This window comes from Lipotes vexillifer, unplaced genomic scaffold (genome assembly GCF_000442215.2).
Source record: "Lipotes vexillifer unplaced genomic scaffold, Lipotes_vexillifer_v1.1 scaffold376, whole genome shotgun sequence".
NCBI classification, from domain to species: Eukaryota; Metazoa; Chordata; class Mammalia; order Artiodactyla; family Lipotidae; genus Lipotes; species Lipotes vexillifer.
In genome coordinates, this window is record NW_006785037.1 from 1,411,437 (window position 1) to 1,424,496 (window position 13,060).

The following is a 13,060-nucleotide window of genomic DNA, read 5'->3' on the forward strand; positions in this document are numbered from 1 at the left end:
TCTCCCTGAAGTAATCTTATTCTTTTTCATGGATTTGAGTACCTTCTATATGTTGTTGATGTCCATATTTGTATTTTTAGTCCAAACTTGTTCTTTCAGATTTAGAATTAAATATATCCATTTTTACTTCTGTGTCTCACAAATATCTCAAAACTGAATATGTTGAAATTGAATTATTAAAACCCTCATGACTACCTACTACTTCTCCCCTATTTTCAGTGTTCTCTTACTGGAAAAATTTTCTACTGTCTTCTAATTGCACAAGCTGGAAATCTGGGAATCGGGACACACTTCTCTCCTGGCATCCAAGCCATCAGCGCATTTTGTCAAATTTTATCTCTCGAATCTATCTAGAATCTGTCTTTTCTTAAGCTTCACCGTTAATGCTCTCATCCAATCTGTTATCATCTAGATTCTAATAGCTTTTTTACTGGCTTTCTCCTTCCACTCTTGCCCTCCTATAATCTATACTGCAATCAGACTGGTTTAATTCTGTGCTTAAAATCTTCACTGCCTTCGCATTGCTTTATTTAAAAATAAAATTCAAATAGTTGATCAGATTTTGCTGTTGAGTTACTTGGTAGATAATGATAACCACCAAGGAAGATAGAGACAAAAAAGGAAGATTTTTGGAGGAAAAGATGTGGTTGTTTTTTTTTTTTTTACATCTTTATTGGAGTAAAGTTGCTTACAAATGGTGTGTTAGTTTCTGCTTTATAACAAAGTGAATCAGTTATACATATACATATGTTCCCATATCTCTTCCCTCTTGCGTCTCCCTCCCTCCCACCCTCCCTATCCCACCCCTCTAGGTGGTCACAAAGCACCGAGCTGATCTCCCTGTGCTATGTGGCTGCTTCCCACTAGCTATCTATTTTACGTTTGGTAGTGTATATATGTCCATGCCACTCTCACTTTTTCACAGCTTACCCTTACCCCTCCCCATATCTTCAAGTCCATTCTCTAGTAGGTCTGTGTCTTTATTCCCGTTTTACCCCTAGGTTCTTCATGACATTTTTTTTTCTTAGATTCCATATATATGTGTTAGCATATGGTATTTGTCTTTCTCTTTCTGACTTACTTCACTCTGTATGACAGACTCTAAGTCCATCCACCTCACTACAAATAACTCAATTTCGTTTCTTTTTATGGCACAGTAATACTCCATTGTATATATGTGCCACATCTTCTTTATCCATTCATCTGATGATGGACACTTAGGTTGCTTCCATCTCCTGGCTATTGTAAATAGAGCTGCAATGAACATTGTGGTACATAACTCTTTTTGAATTATGGTTTTCTCAGGGTATATGCCCGGTAGTGGGATTGCTGGGTCATATGGTAGTTCTATTTGTAGTTTTTTAAGGAACCTCCATACTGTTCTCCATAGTGGCTGTACCAATTCACATTCCCACCAGCAGTGCAAGAGTGTTCCCTTTTCTCCACACCCTCTCCAGCATTTATTGTTTCTAGATTTTTCTTTTTTTGCGGTACGCGGGCCTCTCACTGTTGTGGCCTCTCCCATTGTGGAACACAGGCTCTGGATGTGCAGGCTCAGCGGCCATGGCTCATAGGTCCAGCCGCTCTGCGGCATGTGGGATCTTCCCAGACCGGGGAACGAACCTGTGTCCCCTGCATCGGAAGGCGGAATCTCAACCACTGCGCCACCAGGGAAGACCATGTTTCTAGATTTTTTGATGATGGCCATTCTGACCGGTGTGAGATGATATCTCATTGTAGTTTTGATTTGCATTTCTCTAATGATTAATGATGTTGAGCATTCTTTCGTGTGTTTGTTGGCAGTCTGTATATCTTCTTTGGAGAAATGTCTATTTAGGTCTTCTGCCCATTTTTGGATTGGGTTGTTTGTTTTTTTGTTATTGAGCTGCATGAGCTGCTTGTAAATTTTGGAGATTAATCCTTTGTCAGTTGCTTCATTTGCAAATATTTTCTCCCATTCTGAGGGTTGTCTTTTGGTCTTGTTTATGGTTTCCTTTGCTGTGCAAAAGCTTTGAAGTTTCATTAGGTCCCATTTGTTTATTTTTGTTTTTATTTCCATTTCTCTAGGAGGTGGGTCAAAAAGGATCTTGCTGTGATTTATGTCATAGAGTGTTCTGCCTATGTTTTCCTCTAAGAGTTTGATAGTTTCTGGCCTTACATTTAGGTCTTTAATCCATTTTGAGCTTATTTTTGTGTATGGTGTTAGGGAGTGATCTAATCTCATACTTTTACATGTACCTGTCCAGTTTTCCCAGCACCACTTATTGAAGAGGCTGTCCTTTCTCCACTGTACATTCCTGCCTCCTTTATCAAAGATAAGGTGACCATATGTGCGTGGGTTTATCTCTGGGCTTTCTATCCTGTTCCATTGATCTATCTTTCTGTTTTTGTGCCAGTACCATACTGTCTTGATTACTGTAGCTTTGTAGTATAGTCTGAAGTCAGGGAGCCTGATTCTTCCAGTTCCGTTTTTTGTTCTTAAGATTGCTTCGGCTATTCGGGGTCTTCTCTGTTTCCATGCAAATTGTGAAGTTTTTTGTTCTAGTTCTGTGAATAAAGCCAGTGGTAATTTGATAGGGATTGCATTGAATTTGTAGATTGCTTTGGGTAGTAGAGTCATTTTCACAATGTTGATTCTTCCAATCCAAGTACATGGTATATCTCCCCATCTATTTGTATCATCTTTAATTCCTTTCATCAGTGTCTTATAGTTTTCTGCATACAGGTCTTTTGTCTCCTTAGGTAGGTTTATTCCTAGATATTTTATTCTGTTTCTTGCAATGGTAAATGAGAGTGTTTTCTTAATTTCACTTCCAGATTTTTCATCATTAGTGTATAGGAATGCAAGAGATTTCTGTGCATTAAGTTTGTATCCTGCTACTTTACCAAATTCATTGACTAGCTCTAGTAGTTTTCTGGTGGCATCTTTAGGATTCTCATATGTATAGTATCATGTCATATGCAAACAGTGACAGCTTTAGTTCTTTTCCGATTTGGATTCCTTTATTTCCTTTTCTTCTCTGATTGCTGTGGCTAAAACTTCCACAGTGATGTTGAATAAGAGTGGTGAGAGTTGGCAACCTTGTCTTCTTCCTGATCTTAGTGGGAATGGTTTCAGTTTTTCACCATTGAGGATGATGTTTGCTGTGGGTTTGTCATACATGGCCTTTATTATGTTGAGGCAAGTTCCCTCTATGCCTACTTTCTGCAGGGTTTTTATCATAAATGGGTGTTGAATTTTGTCGAAAGCTTTCTCTGCATCGATTGAGATGATCATATGGTTTTTCTCCTTCAATTTGTTAATGTGGTGTATCACGTTGATTGATTTGCATATATTGAAGAATCCTTGCATTCCTGGGATAAACCCCACCTGCTCATGGTGTATGATCCTTTTAATGTGCTGTTGGATTTTGTTTGCTAGTATTTTGTTGAGGATCTTTGTATCTATGTTCATCATTGATATTGGCCTGTAGTTTTCTTTCTTTGTGACATCCTTGTCTGGTTTTGTTATCAGGGTGATGGTGGCCTCATAGAATGAGTTTGGGATTGTTCCTCCCTCTGCTATATTTTGGAAGAGTTTCAGAAGGACAGGTGTTAGCTCTTCTCTAAATGTTTGATAGAATTCACCTGTGAAGCCATCTGGTCTGGGGCTTTTGTTTGTTGGAAGATTTTGAATCACAGTTTTAATTTCAGTGCTTGTGATTGGTCTCTTCATATTTTCTATTTCTTCCTGGTTCAGTCTTGGCAGGTTGTGCTTTTCTAAGAATTTGTCCATTTCTTCCAGGTTGTCCATGTTATTGGCATACAATTGCCTGTAGTAATCTCTCATGATCTTTTGTATTTCTGCAGTGTCAGTTGTTACTTCTCCTTTTTCATTTCTAATTCTATTGATTTGGGTCCTCTCCCTTTTTTTCTTGATGAGTCTGGCTAATGGTTTATCAATTTTGTTTATCTTCTCAAAGAACCAGCTTTTAGCTTTATGGATCTTTGCTATCATTTCCTTCATTTCTTTTTCATTTATTTCTGATCTGATTTTTATGATTTCTTTCCTTCTGCTAACTTGGGGTTTTTTTTGTTCTTCTTTCTCTAATTGCTTTAGGTGCAGGGTTAGGTTGTTTATTCTAGGTGTTTCCTGTTTCTTAAGGTAGGATTTTATTGCTATAAACTTCCCTCTAAGAAATGATTTTGCTGCAGCCCATAGGTTTTGGGTCATTGTGTCTGCATTGTCATTTGTTTCTAGGTATTTTTTGATTTCTTCTTAGATTTCTTCAGTGATCACTTCGTTATTAAGTAGTGTATTGTTTAGCCTCCATGCGTTTGTATTTTTTACAGATCTTTTCCTGTAATTGATACCTAGTCTCATAGTGTTGTGGTCGGAAAAGATACGTGATACGATATCAATTTTCTTAAGTTTACCAGGGCTTGATTTGTGACCCAAGATATGATCTATCCTGGAGAATGTTCCATGAGCACTTGAGAAAAATGTGTATTCTGTTGTTTTTGGATGGAATGTCGTATAAATATCAATTAGGTCCATCTTGTTTAATGTATCATTTAAAGCTTGTGTTTCCTTATTTATTTTCATTTTGTATGACCTGTCCATTGGTGAAAGTCAGGTGTTTAAAGTCCCCTACTGTGAATCTGTTACTGTAGATTTCCCCTTTTATGGCTGTTAGCATTTACCTTATGTATTGAGGTGCTCCTATGTTGGGTGCATAAATGTTTACTATTGTTATGTCTTCTTCTTGGATCGATCCCTTGATCATTATGTAGTGACCTTCTTTGTCTTTTGTAATAGTCTTTATTTTAAAGTCTATTTTGTCTGATATGAGAATTGTTACTCCAGCTTTCTTTTGGTTTCCATTTGCATGGAATATCTTTTTCCGTCCCCTCACTTTCAGTCTGTATGTGTGCCTAGGTCTGAAGTGGGTCTCTGGTAGATAGCATATATATGGGTCTTGTTCTTGTATCCATTCAGCTAGTCTGTGTCTTTTGGTGGGAGCATTTAATCCATTTACATTTAAGGTAATTATCAATATGTATGTTCCTATTCCCATTTTCTTAATTGTTTTGGGTTTGTTACTGTAGGTCTTTTCCTTCTCTTGTGTTTCTTGCCTAGAGAAGTTCCTTTAGCATTTGTTGTAAAGCTGGTTTGGTGGTGCTGAAGTCTCTCAGCTTTCGCTTGTCTGTAAAGGTTTTAATTTCTCTGTCAAATCTGAATGAGACCCTTGCTGGGTAGAGTAATCTTGGTTGTAGGTTTTTCTCCTTCATCACTTTAAATATGTCCTGCCCTTCCCCTCTGGCTTGCAGAGTTTCTGCTGAAAGATCAGCTGTTAATGTTATGGGGATTCCCTTGTTTGTTATTTGTTGTTTTTCCCTTGCTGCTTTTAATATGTTTTCTTTGTATTTAATTTTTGACAGTTTGATTAATATGTGTCTTGGCATGTTTCTCCTTGGATTTATCCTGTATGGGACTCGCTGTGCTTCCTGGATTTGGTTAACTATTTCCTTTCCCATATTAGGGAAGTTTTCAACTATAATCTCTTCAGATATTTTCTCAGTACCTTTTTTTTTCTCTTCTTCTGCTGGGACCCCTATAATTTGAATGTTGGTGTGTTTAATGTTGTCCCAGAGGTCTCTGAGACTGTCCTCAGTTCTTTTCATTCTTTTTTCTTTATTCTGCTCTGCAGTAGTTATTTCTACTATTTTTTCTTCCAGGTCACTTATCCGTTCTTCTGCCTCAGTTATTCTGCTACTGATTCCTTCTGGTGTGTTTTTAATTTCATTTATTGTGTTGGTTATCGTTGCTTGTTTCCTCTTTAGTTGTTTTAGGTCCTTGTTAAATGTTTCTTGCATTTTCTGTATTCTATTTCCAAGATTTTGGATCATCTTTACTCTCTTTATTCTGAATTCTTTTTCAGGTAGACTGCCAATTTCCTCTTCATTTGTTAGGTCTGATGGGTTTTCATCTTGCTCCTTCGTCTGCTGTGTGTTTTTCTGTCTTCTCATTTTGCTTATCTTACTGTGTTTGGGGTCTCCTTTTTGCAGCCTGCAGGTTTGTAGTTCCCGTTGTTTTTGGTGTCTGTCCCCAGTGGCTAACGTTTGTTCAGTGGGTTGTGCAGGCTTCCTGGTAGTGGGGACTAGTGCCTGTGTTCTGGTGGTTGAGGCTGAATTTTGTCTTTATGGTGGGCAGGTCCACGTCTGGTGGTGTGTTTTCGGGTGTCTGTGGCCTTATTATGATTTTAGGCAGCCTCTTTGCTAATGGGTGGGATTATGTTCCTGTCTTGCTAGTTGTTTGGCACAGGGTGTCCAGCACTGTAGCTTGCTGGTCCTTGAGTGAAGCTGGGTGCTGGTGTTGAGATGGAGGTCTCTGGGAGATTTTCACCATTGAATATTATGTGGAGCTGGGAATTCTCTTGTGGACTAGTGTCCTGAAGTTGGCTCTTCTGCCTTAGAGGCACAGCACTGACTCTTGGCTGCAGCACCAAGAGCCTTTCAACTGCTCAGCTCAGAATAAAAGGGAGAAAAAGTAGAAAGAAAGAAAGAGGATAAAGTAAAATAAAATAAAGTAAGATAAAATAAAATTAAGTTATTAAAATAAAAAACAATAAGAAAAAAATTCTTTAAAAGGTAAAAAACAAAACAAAACAAAACAAAATGGACAGACAGAACCCTAGGACAAATGGTGAAAGCAAAGCTATACAGACAAAATCTCACACAGAAGCATACTCACACACAAAAAGAGGAAAAGGGGAAAAAATAATATATCTTGCTCCCAAAGTCCACCTCCTCAATTTGGGATGATTCGTTGTCTACTCAGGTATTCCAGAGTTTCAGGGTACATCAAATTGATTGTGGAGATTTAATCCGCTGCTCCTGAGGCTGCTGGGAGAGATTGCCCTTTCTCTTCTTTGTTCACACAGCTCCCGGGGTTCAGGTTTGGATTTGGCCCTGCCTCTGCATGTAGGTTGCCGGAGGGCGTCTGTTCTTCGTTCAGACAGGACTGGGTTAAAGGAGCTGCTGATTTGGGGGCTCTGGCTCACTCAGGCCGGGTTGAGGGAGGGGCACAGAGGGCGGGGCGAGCCTGCGGCGGCAGAGGCCGGCGTGACGTTGCACCAGCCTGAGGCGCGCTGTGCGTTCTCCTGGGGAAGTTGTCCCTGGATCCTGGGACCCTGGCCGTGGCGGGCTGCACAGGCTCCCGGGAGGGGAGGTGTGGATAATACCCTGTGCTTGCATACAGGCTGCTTGGTGGCGGCAGCAGCAGCCTTACCGTCTCATACCCATCTCTGGAGTCTGCGCTGTTATCCGCGGCTCATGCTGGTCTCTGGAGCTCCTTTCAGCAGCGCTTTTAATCCCCTCTCCTTGCGCACCAAGAAACAAAGAGGGAAGAAAAAGTGTCTTGCCTCTTCGGCGGGTCCAGACTTTTCCCCGGACTCCCTCCCGGCTAGCCGTGGTGCACTAACCCCTTCAGGTGGTGTTCACACCGCCAGCCCCAGTCCTCTCCCTGCGCTCCGACCGAAGCCCAAGCCTCAGCTTGCAGTCCCGCCTGCCCTGGCGGGTGAGCAGACAAGCTTCAACGGGCTGGTGAGCGCCGGTCGGCACCGATCCTGTGTGCGGGAATCTCTCCGCTTTGCCCTCCGCCCCCTGTTGCTGCGCTCTCCTCCGTGGCTCCGAAGCTTCCCCCACCCCCCCGCCACCCGCAGTCTCCGCCCACGAAGGGGTTTATAGTGTGTGGAAACCTTGCCTCCTTCATAGCTCCCTCCCACCGGTGCAGGTCCCGTCCCTATTCTTTTGTCTCTGTTTTTTCTTTTTTCTTTTGCCCTACCCAGGTACGTGGGGAGTTTCTTGCCTTTTCGTTGGTCTGAGGTCTTATGCCAGCATTCAGTGGGTGTTCTTTAGGAGTTGTTCATTGTGTAGATGTATTTCTGATGTATCTGTGGGGAGGAAGGTGATCTCCGCGTCTTACTCTTCCGCCATCTTCCCCCTCAACTCACAAAAGATGTGTTTTGAGGTACCCCTGGACATTGGTAGGGATGCTCAGGAGTCAATTATATGTTTTAGGTTTCCTCCACTACAGCATTCATATGAAACCTTTGGTAATCCGAAACGGTGTAAAGTAAAGAAGCAGTTACCTTAGGACAGATCTTGTTAACGGATGCGCAAAATAAATTGAGAAAAGTGCGTATGCTGAAAGACACAGTTCAAAGCTGTGGTGGCTTGATATTGAGATTCTGAGTATAGTTCCTGGGGAAGGAGTTTGCTGGTGCCACTCTAGACGCCAGGGGTTTGCGCTGCCTCTGTAATGCTTCACTGCAAAACAAGTGGTGAATGCTGTTTTCACCTTTTTTTGTAAAAGTGAATATTCTCTTCAGATTTATTTTGGTTAGGGAAACAGATCTTTATAAAAGTGAAATCGCCTAAAGCTAACTTTTGAAAAGCAAGGGATACCTGTACATGAAAGTACAATTCAGAAGTCTGTGTTCTAAGAACTTTGCAAATTTTTATTGTGTTGTAGTTGCCAAATGTAAGCTGGTAGGTTTCCTCTTGTTTAGTATGATGTCTTACACATGTGCTGTGAATTTGGTATTTTGTGAGGTGGAGTATGAAGTAGTCTGCCTATCAAGTAAAGGAAACCTCTCACTGAAAATTTTATTTGTATATATTTGTTTCTAAAGTTTTTAAAAGATTGAAACATGATTTATATTTGCTAGGGTGCTTATATATTTTCTGCCTTAGAAGCTGGTAGTTTACTACTTTTTGAATTTTTCACATATTCCATTCCTGTGAATATTGTGCATTTTTGTGTAGATATCTTAGTGTTTAACTTTTTTTAAACAAAATGTTAGATCATAACATACAAACAGAAAAGTTCTATACATTTACGTACAGAATAGCAAAGAAATAGAAACACCTGTGTATTCCCCATGCAAGCCAAGAAACAGGACAGTGTCAACATTGCTGGCCTCCTGTGTGTTCCTTTTCCATCACAGTCTTCTCCCTCCTTCACTGGAAGAAACTGCTCTTCTTAGGCTTGTGGTAATCATTTTCTTGCTTTTGGTTTACTGCTTATACAGATACTTTCTCAGCTGTGCAAGCAGATAATTTTTTTGAGTAAATAATAAGATTCCACTGTTAATTTAACTTGTGAATGTCAGATGTTCATTAAAAATGTGTTCATTCATTCACCCAGTAATCTGTTCACTTGTTCTTTGCCTGATTTTTGGTAGCTGCTTTTATATGTGTGTTTCTCTTTGTGAATCTGTATTCACTGATAATATAGTGATGGTGATAATGGCTAATATTTATTGAATGGTTTTAAATGGAAGGTGCTCTTCTGAGTGTTTTACATGTAGTAGCTAATTTAATCTTCATAATAACCCTATAAGTCGATAACAATATCCTCATTTTCCATATGAGGAAACAGCCAGTCCTATACAGGTTTTGTAACTTGGCCAAGATCACACACCTATTATGTGGAATTTGAACCCAGCTAGTTTAAACTCTACAGCTTGCATTGATAACTGCCATGTTCAGATTTTCTTCTTTCTTGGATTACTTGAAACAAGAAATTTGTGGAATTTTCAGTATTTATAAACCTAAGAAAAGTATTTAGAATTCTCAAAAGAGGTTAATTTTGAATTCTTCAAAGAAATATTTTATCTAAAATTCTTGGTTTGTTGTGATGACATTTATTTGTTTCTGTAGTCTAAATTATCAAAAAGTGCCCTAAATTTTATCTTAGGTATCTAAATGCATATTAAACTAATAATTTTACAAAGTTTGTAGTGGATTCTGAAATTTTGAAAGCAGATTTGATTGGTGTGCTTTAAGTTCATGATAGTATTTACTTAATGTAAAAAACTAGTAAATGCAGTAAGAAAAAGAGCTGGTATTATTTATTTTTGTTGTGATAAATGATGTAGTAGTACTTTACTCACATTATAAAATGACATATAAAGAAAAATTCGGTTAGTAAGTTTCTTGTGCTGCTGCTTGATATTAATAAGCATTCTGATAATTATTTCATTTTTGTTTTGCTACTTGAAAGCACTCACTGTTTTAGAAACTAAATTATTTCTTATTAATATAACTTTAAATATTATTGTTGTAACTCTTAGTCTTTTTTATTTAAGAAGTTATTGCAAATGTTTTTATGGACCTAAAGTAGATAGCTGAAAACAACAGGAATATTTTAGAGACATAGAGATAAAATTGAAACTATTTAGTTATTGGATTGAGGAAAAGGATGAGAGAGAGGCATCATGGTTCATTGCCCTTTTGAATCCGGATGTCTTGGGACAGTGTTGGTGTTAATTTAGGGGAATGTTGGAGTAGAAGCATTTGTGTTTCCTAAATTATTCTATTTAAGGATTAATTTTCTAGTTCCTGGGTTAGAGCTACTTATTTTCTTTAAAGGATGTTTTTTATACAGAGACTCAGACTCATAAGGTATAAGTTAAATACAAACAAACTTTAATGGGAACCAGTGGGGAAGGAAAGTAGGTGAATTTCTAGTAAAAGAAGACATGTAGGGATATATAGTTCTCACGAATGAAAGTAGAGTTCCTTGTGCACTGGCAGCACAGATGGTTGGTGGAGTTGTTTTTGTAGCTTGCAGATTCCTCTTCACATAGGGAGAAGAATAATTTTCTATTAATAGGTATAAAGGTATGGGCAGATGTAGGCAGTACAGGTTCTTTTGCCTCTGGCTGTCCTGGAGAGCCTGGCAAGTCCTTCATTTTAATTAGGCTAACTTGGTATTGTCTTGACTCTTAATAAGAATAGCCAAACATTCAGGAGGCTGGAGTGACCAAACTTATTGAGGGTGAGCACAAGTAAATACCTTGCTGAAAAGATGTAGCTAAAAGCCAGTCACAGTTTTACATTTTAGATAAGCTACTGGCATTATAATCAAGTTGCATTATCTGAAAAAAAGAATAGAAGCCTCTAGACTTCTATTGTTTTAGAGACAATCTGATGTCTAAAAGAAGGGTCTTCTTGTCAATTGACATTTTTTAAAGAAGCCTAATAGCCTCTATAGGACTCAAAGCAGGATATTTTCCTTGTTTTTGAATATTTTGATTTGCAACCAGAGTCCTTCTGGTTATCTTCAAGCTACCTCATCCTAACAGGTAACTCTAGAAATGTCTGGTTTAGCTATGGAAAGTAGCATTTTTTTATGTTATTTATACCTAATTTATAATGTGACTCTTATTTATGTATATCATAAAATATGTTTAAGATTAACTTTGTATGTTTTATTTGTGACATTTAAGTCTGTGCGTAGTCATGTTGTTAAGAATATATGAGGACTTCCCTGGTGGCACAGTGGTTAAGAATCTGCCTGCCAATGCAGGGGACACAGGTTTGAGCCCTGGTCTGGGAAGATCCCACATGCCACAGAGCAACTAAGCCCATGCGCCACAACTGAGCCTGTGCTCTAGAGCCCGCGAGCCAGAACTGCTGAGCCAGCGTGCCACAACTACTGAAGCCTGCGCGCCTAGAACCCATGTTCCACAACAAGAGAATCAACCGCAATGAGAAGCCTGCGCACTGCAATGAGGAGTAGCCCCCGCTCACCGCAACTAGAGAAAGCCTGCATGCAGCAGAGAAGACCCAACGCAGCCAAAAATAAATAAATTAATTAAAAAAATGTTTTTTTAAAAAAAAGAATATATGAATAATAAACTTAATTATTTTTTTGTCTCTGGTACTGGGACTAGAGATTGAACTGAACTCCTTTGTTTAAAATGAAGGAAATGTATTTTTGAAAAAGTTACTAAAAGGTGTAGGTACAGATTTTTTGTTTAACTGGGCCTTCCTAGATTCTAAAGGTAGTAAATGCTGGAAAGGTTTACTTCCCTATTTTTGTTTGAATAAACATAAGACTTAAGAAGTAAAATTTACTGTATGTTATCACTTAAAATAGTGAATTTATATATTAAAACCAAATCTCTAAGGTGTGGACAGATTAGATAAGGAGAAATACCTGTAGGTAGTGCTAAGATTTTCTTTAGAAGACATCCTTGGTTCCTCGTCGACATATGGGCAGATAAGGGATTGGGGAAATTGGATTCCACCCTGTGGAGCATGGCCATAATGATTTTATTCTGGAAAAAGTTCAAAGCAGGTAATACCTATTGTTTACTTCCATGGTCATTAGAAAACTCTTGAGGCACCTTTGAACATGTAGTTTTAAGCAATCAATTTTTCCGTGTAACTTCTAAGATAAAATAGTAAAATGCAACTTCTTTGAGAGTCTCCTTTTCCAGTCAACCTAATAGTATTGTGTATAGAATTATTGGGTATAGGCCAATTAGATTTTAGAGAATAATTTTTTAAGAATGACCATTTCAATTTTTTAACACATCTTATAACATTAAATAGATAACAGGAATAATTGTTTTTCAAATCAACTGTTTTTTGTTGATAATACCTTCTCATCTACATAAAGAAAAATATAGATCAGCAGGGTTCTGTGTATCCCGTTGATGTAGAATTGGTTTTAAGGCATTAAGCTCTAAGCTAAAAAGATAAGAGAAATATTAAAATATATATTTGGTATATTTGATTGATGCTTACCTATTAATATAATTTTGGCTTCTTGTAGGTTCTGCAAATCAACAAGAATTTTCCTCAGGGAAAAGTGAAGATTTGGGAACACTTCAGGAAAAGTCTACCAAAAGCCTTGTTATAGGTCCTCTTGATTTTCGCTTGGATAGCAGTGCAGTACATAGAATTTTAAAAATGATTGTTTGTGCCTTGGAACATGAATACGAACCATATAGTAGACTAAAATCAGGTTTGTTTTTGGCTTAATTTTGAATCTCTTGCCAGTTGATCTGAATGACTGTATAATCCAATTTGTTGTATTTTGCTAACTTAACGTTTTTAGTATGTTTTGCCTATCTGATTTCCATATATTTACTTGTTAATTTAAAGAGTAAACTTACATGTGGAAGTTATAGGAGAGGTTGGTATTCGAAAATTATTTGCATAAGTATGTGCTTTTTTTGCCAGCATTTGTCAGTATTTTATTGTCACCTTTTGGTACTCTTTC

The 13,060-nt window shown here is 38.3% G+C and overlaps 1 protein-coding gene across 3 annotated transcripts in view; it reads left to right on the forward strand.

Moving 5' to 3' along the window:
- The window catches only part of VPS13B (vacuolar protein sorting 13 homolog B), an 804,491-nt gene that overhangs the window by 82,008 nt on the left and 709,423 nt on the right, over positions 1-13,060 (forward strand). For all 3 annotated transcript variants that reach the window (XM_007457167.1, XM_007457166.1, XM_007457168.1), the window contains exon 13: positions 12,611-12,802. In XM_007457167.1, the coding sequence (XP_007457229.1) occupies positions 12,611-12,802 (192 nt within the window). The remainder of the gene's footprint in view (positions 1-12,610; positions 12,803-13,060) is intronic.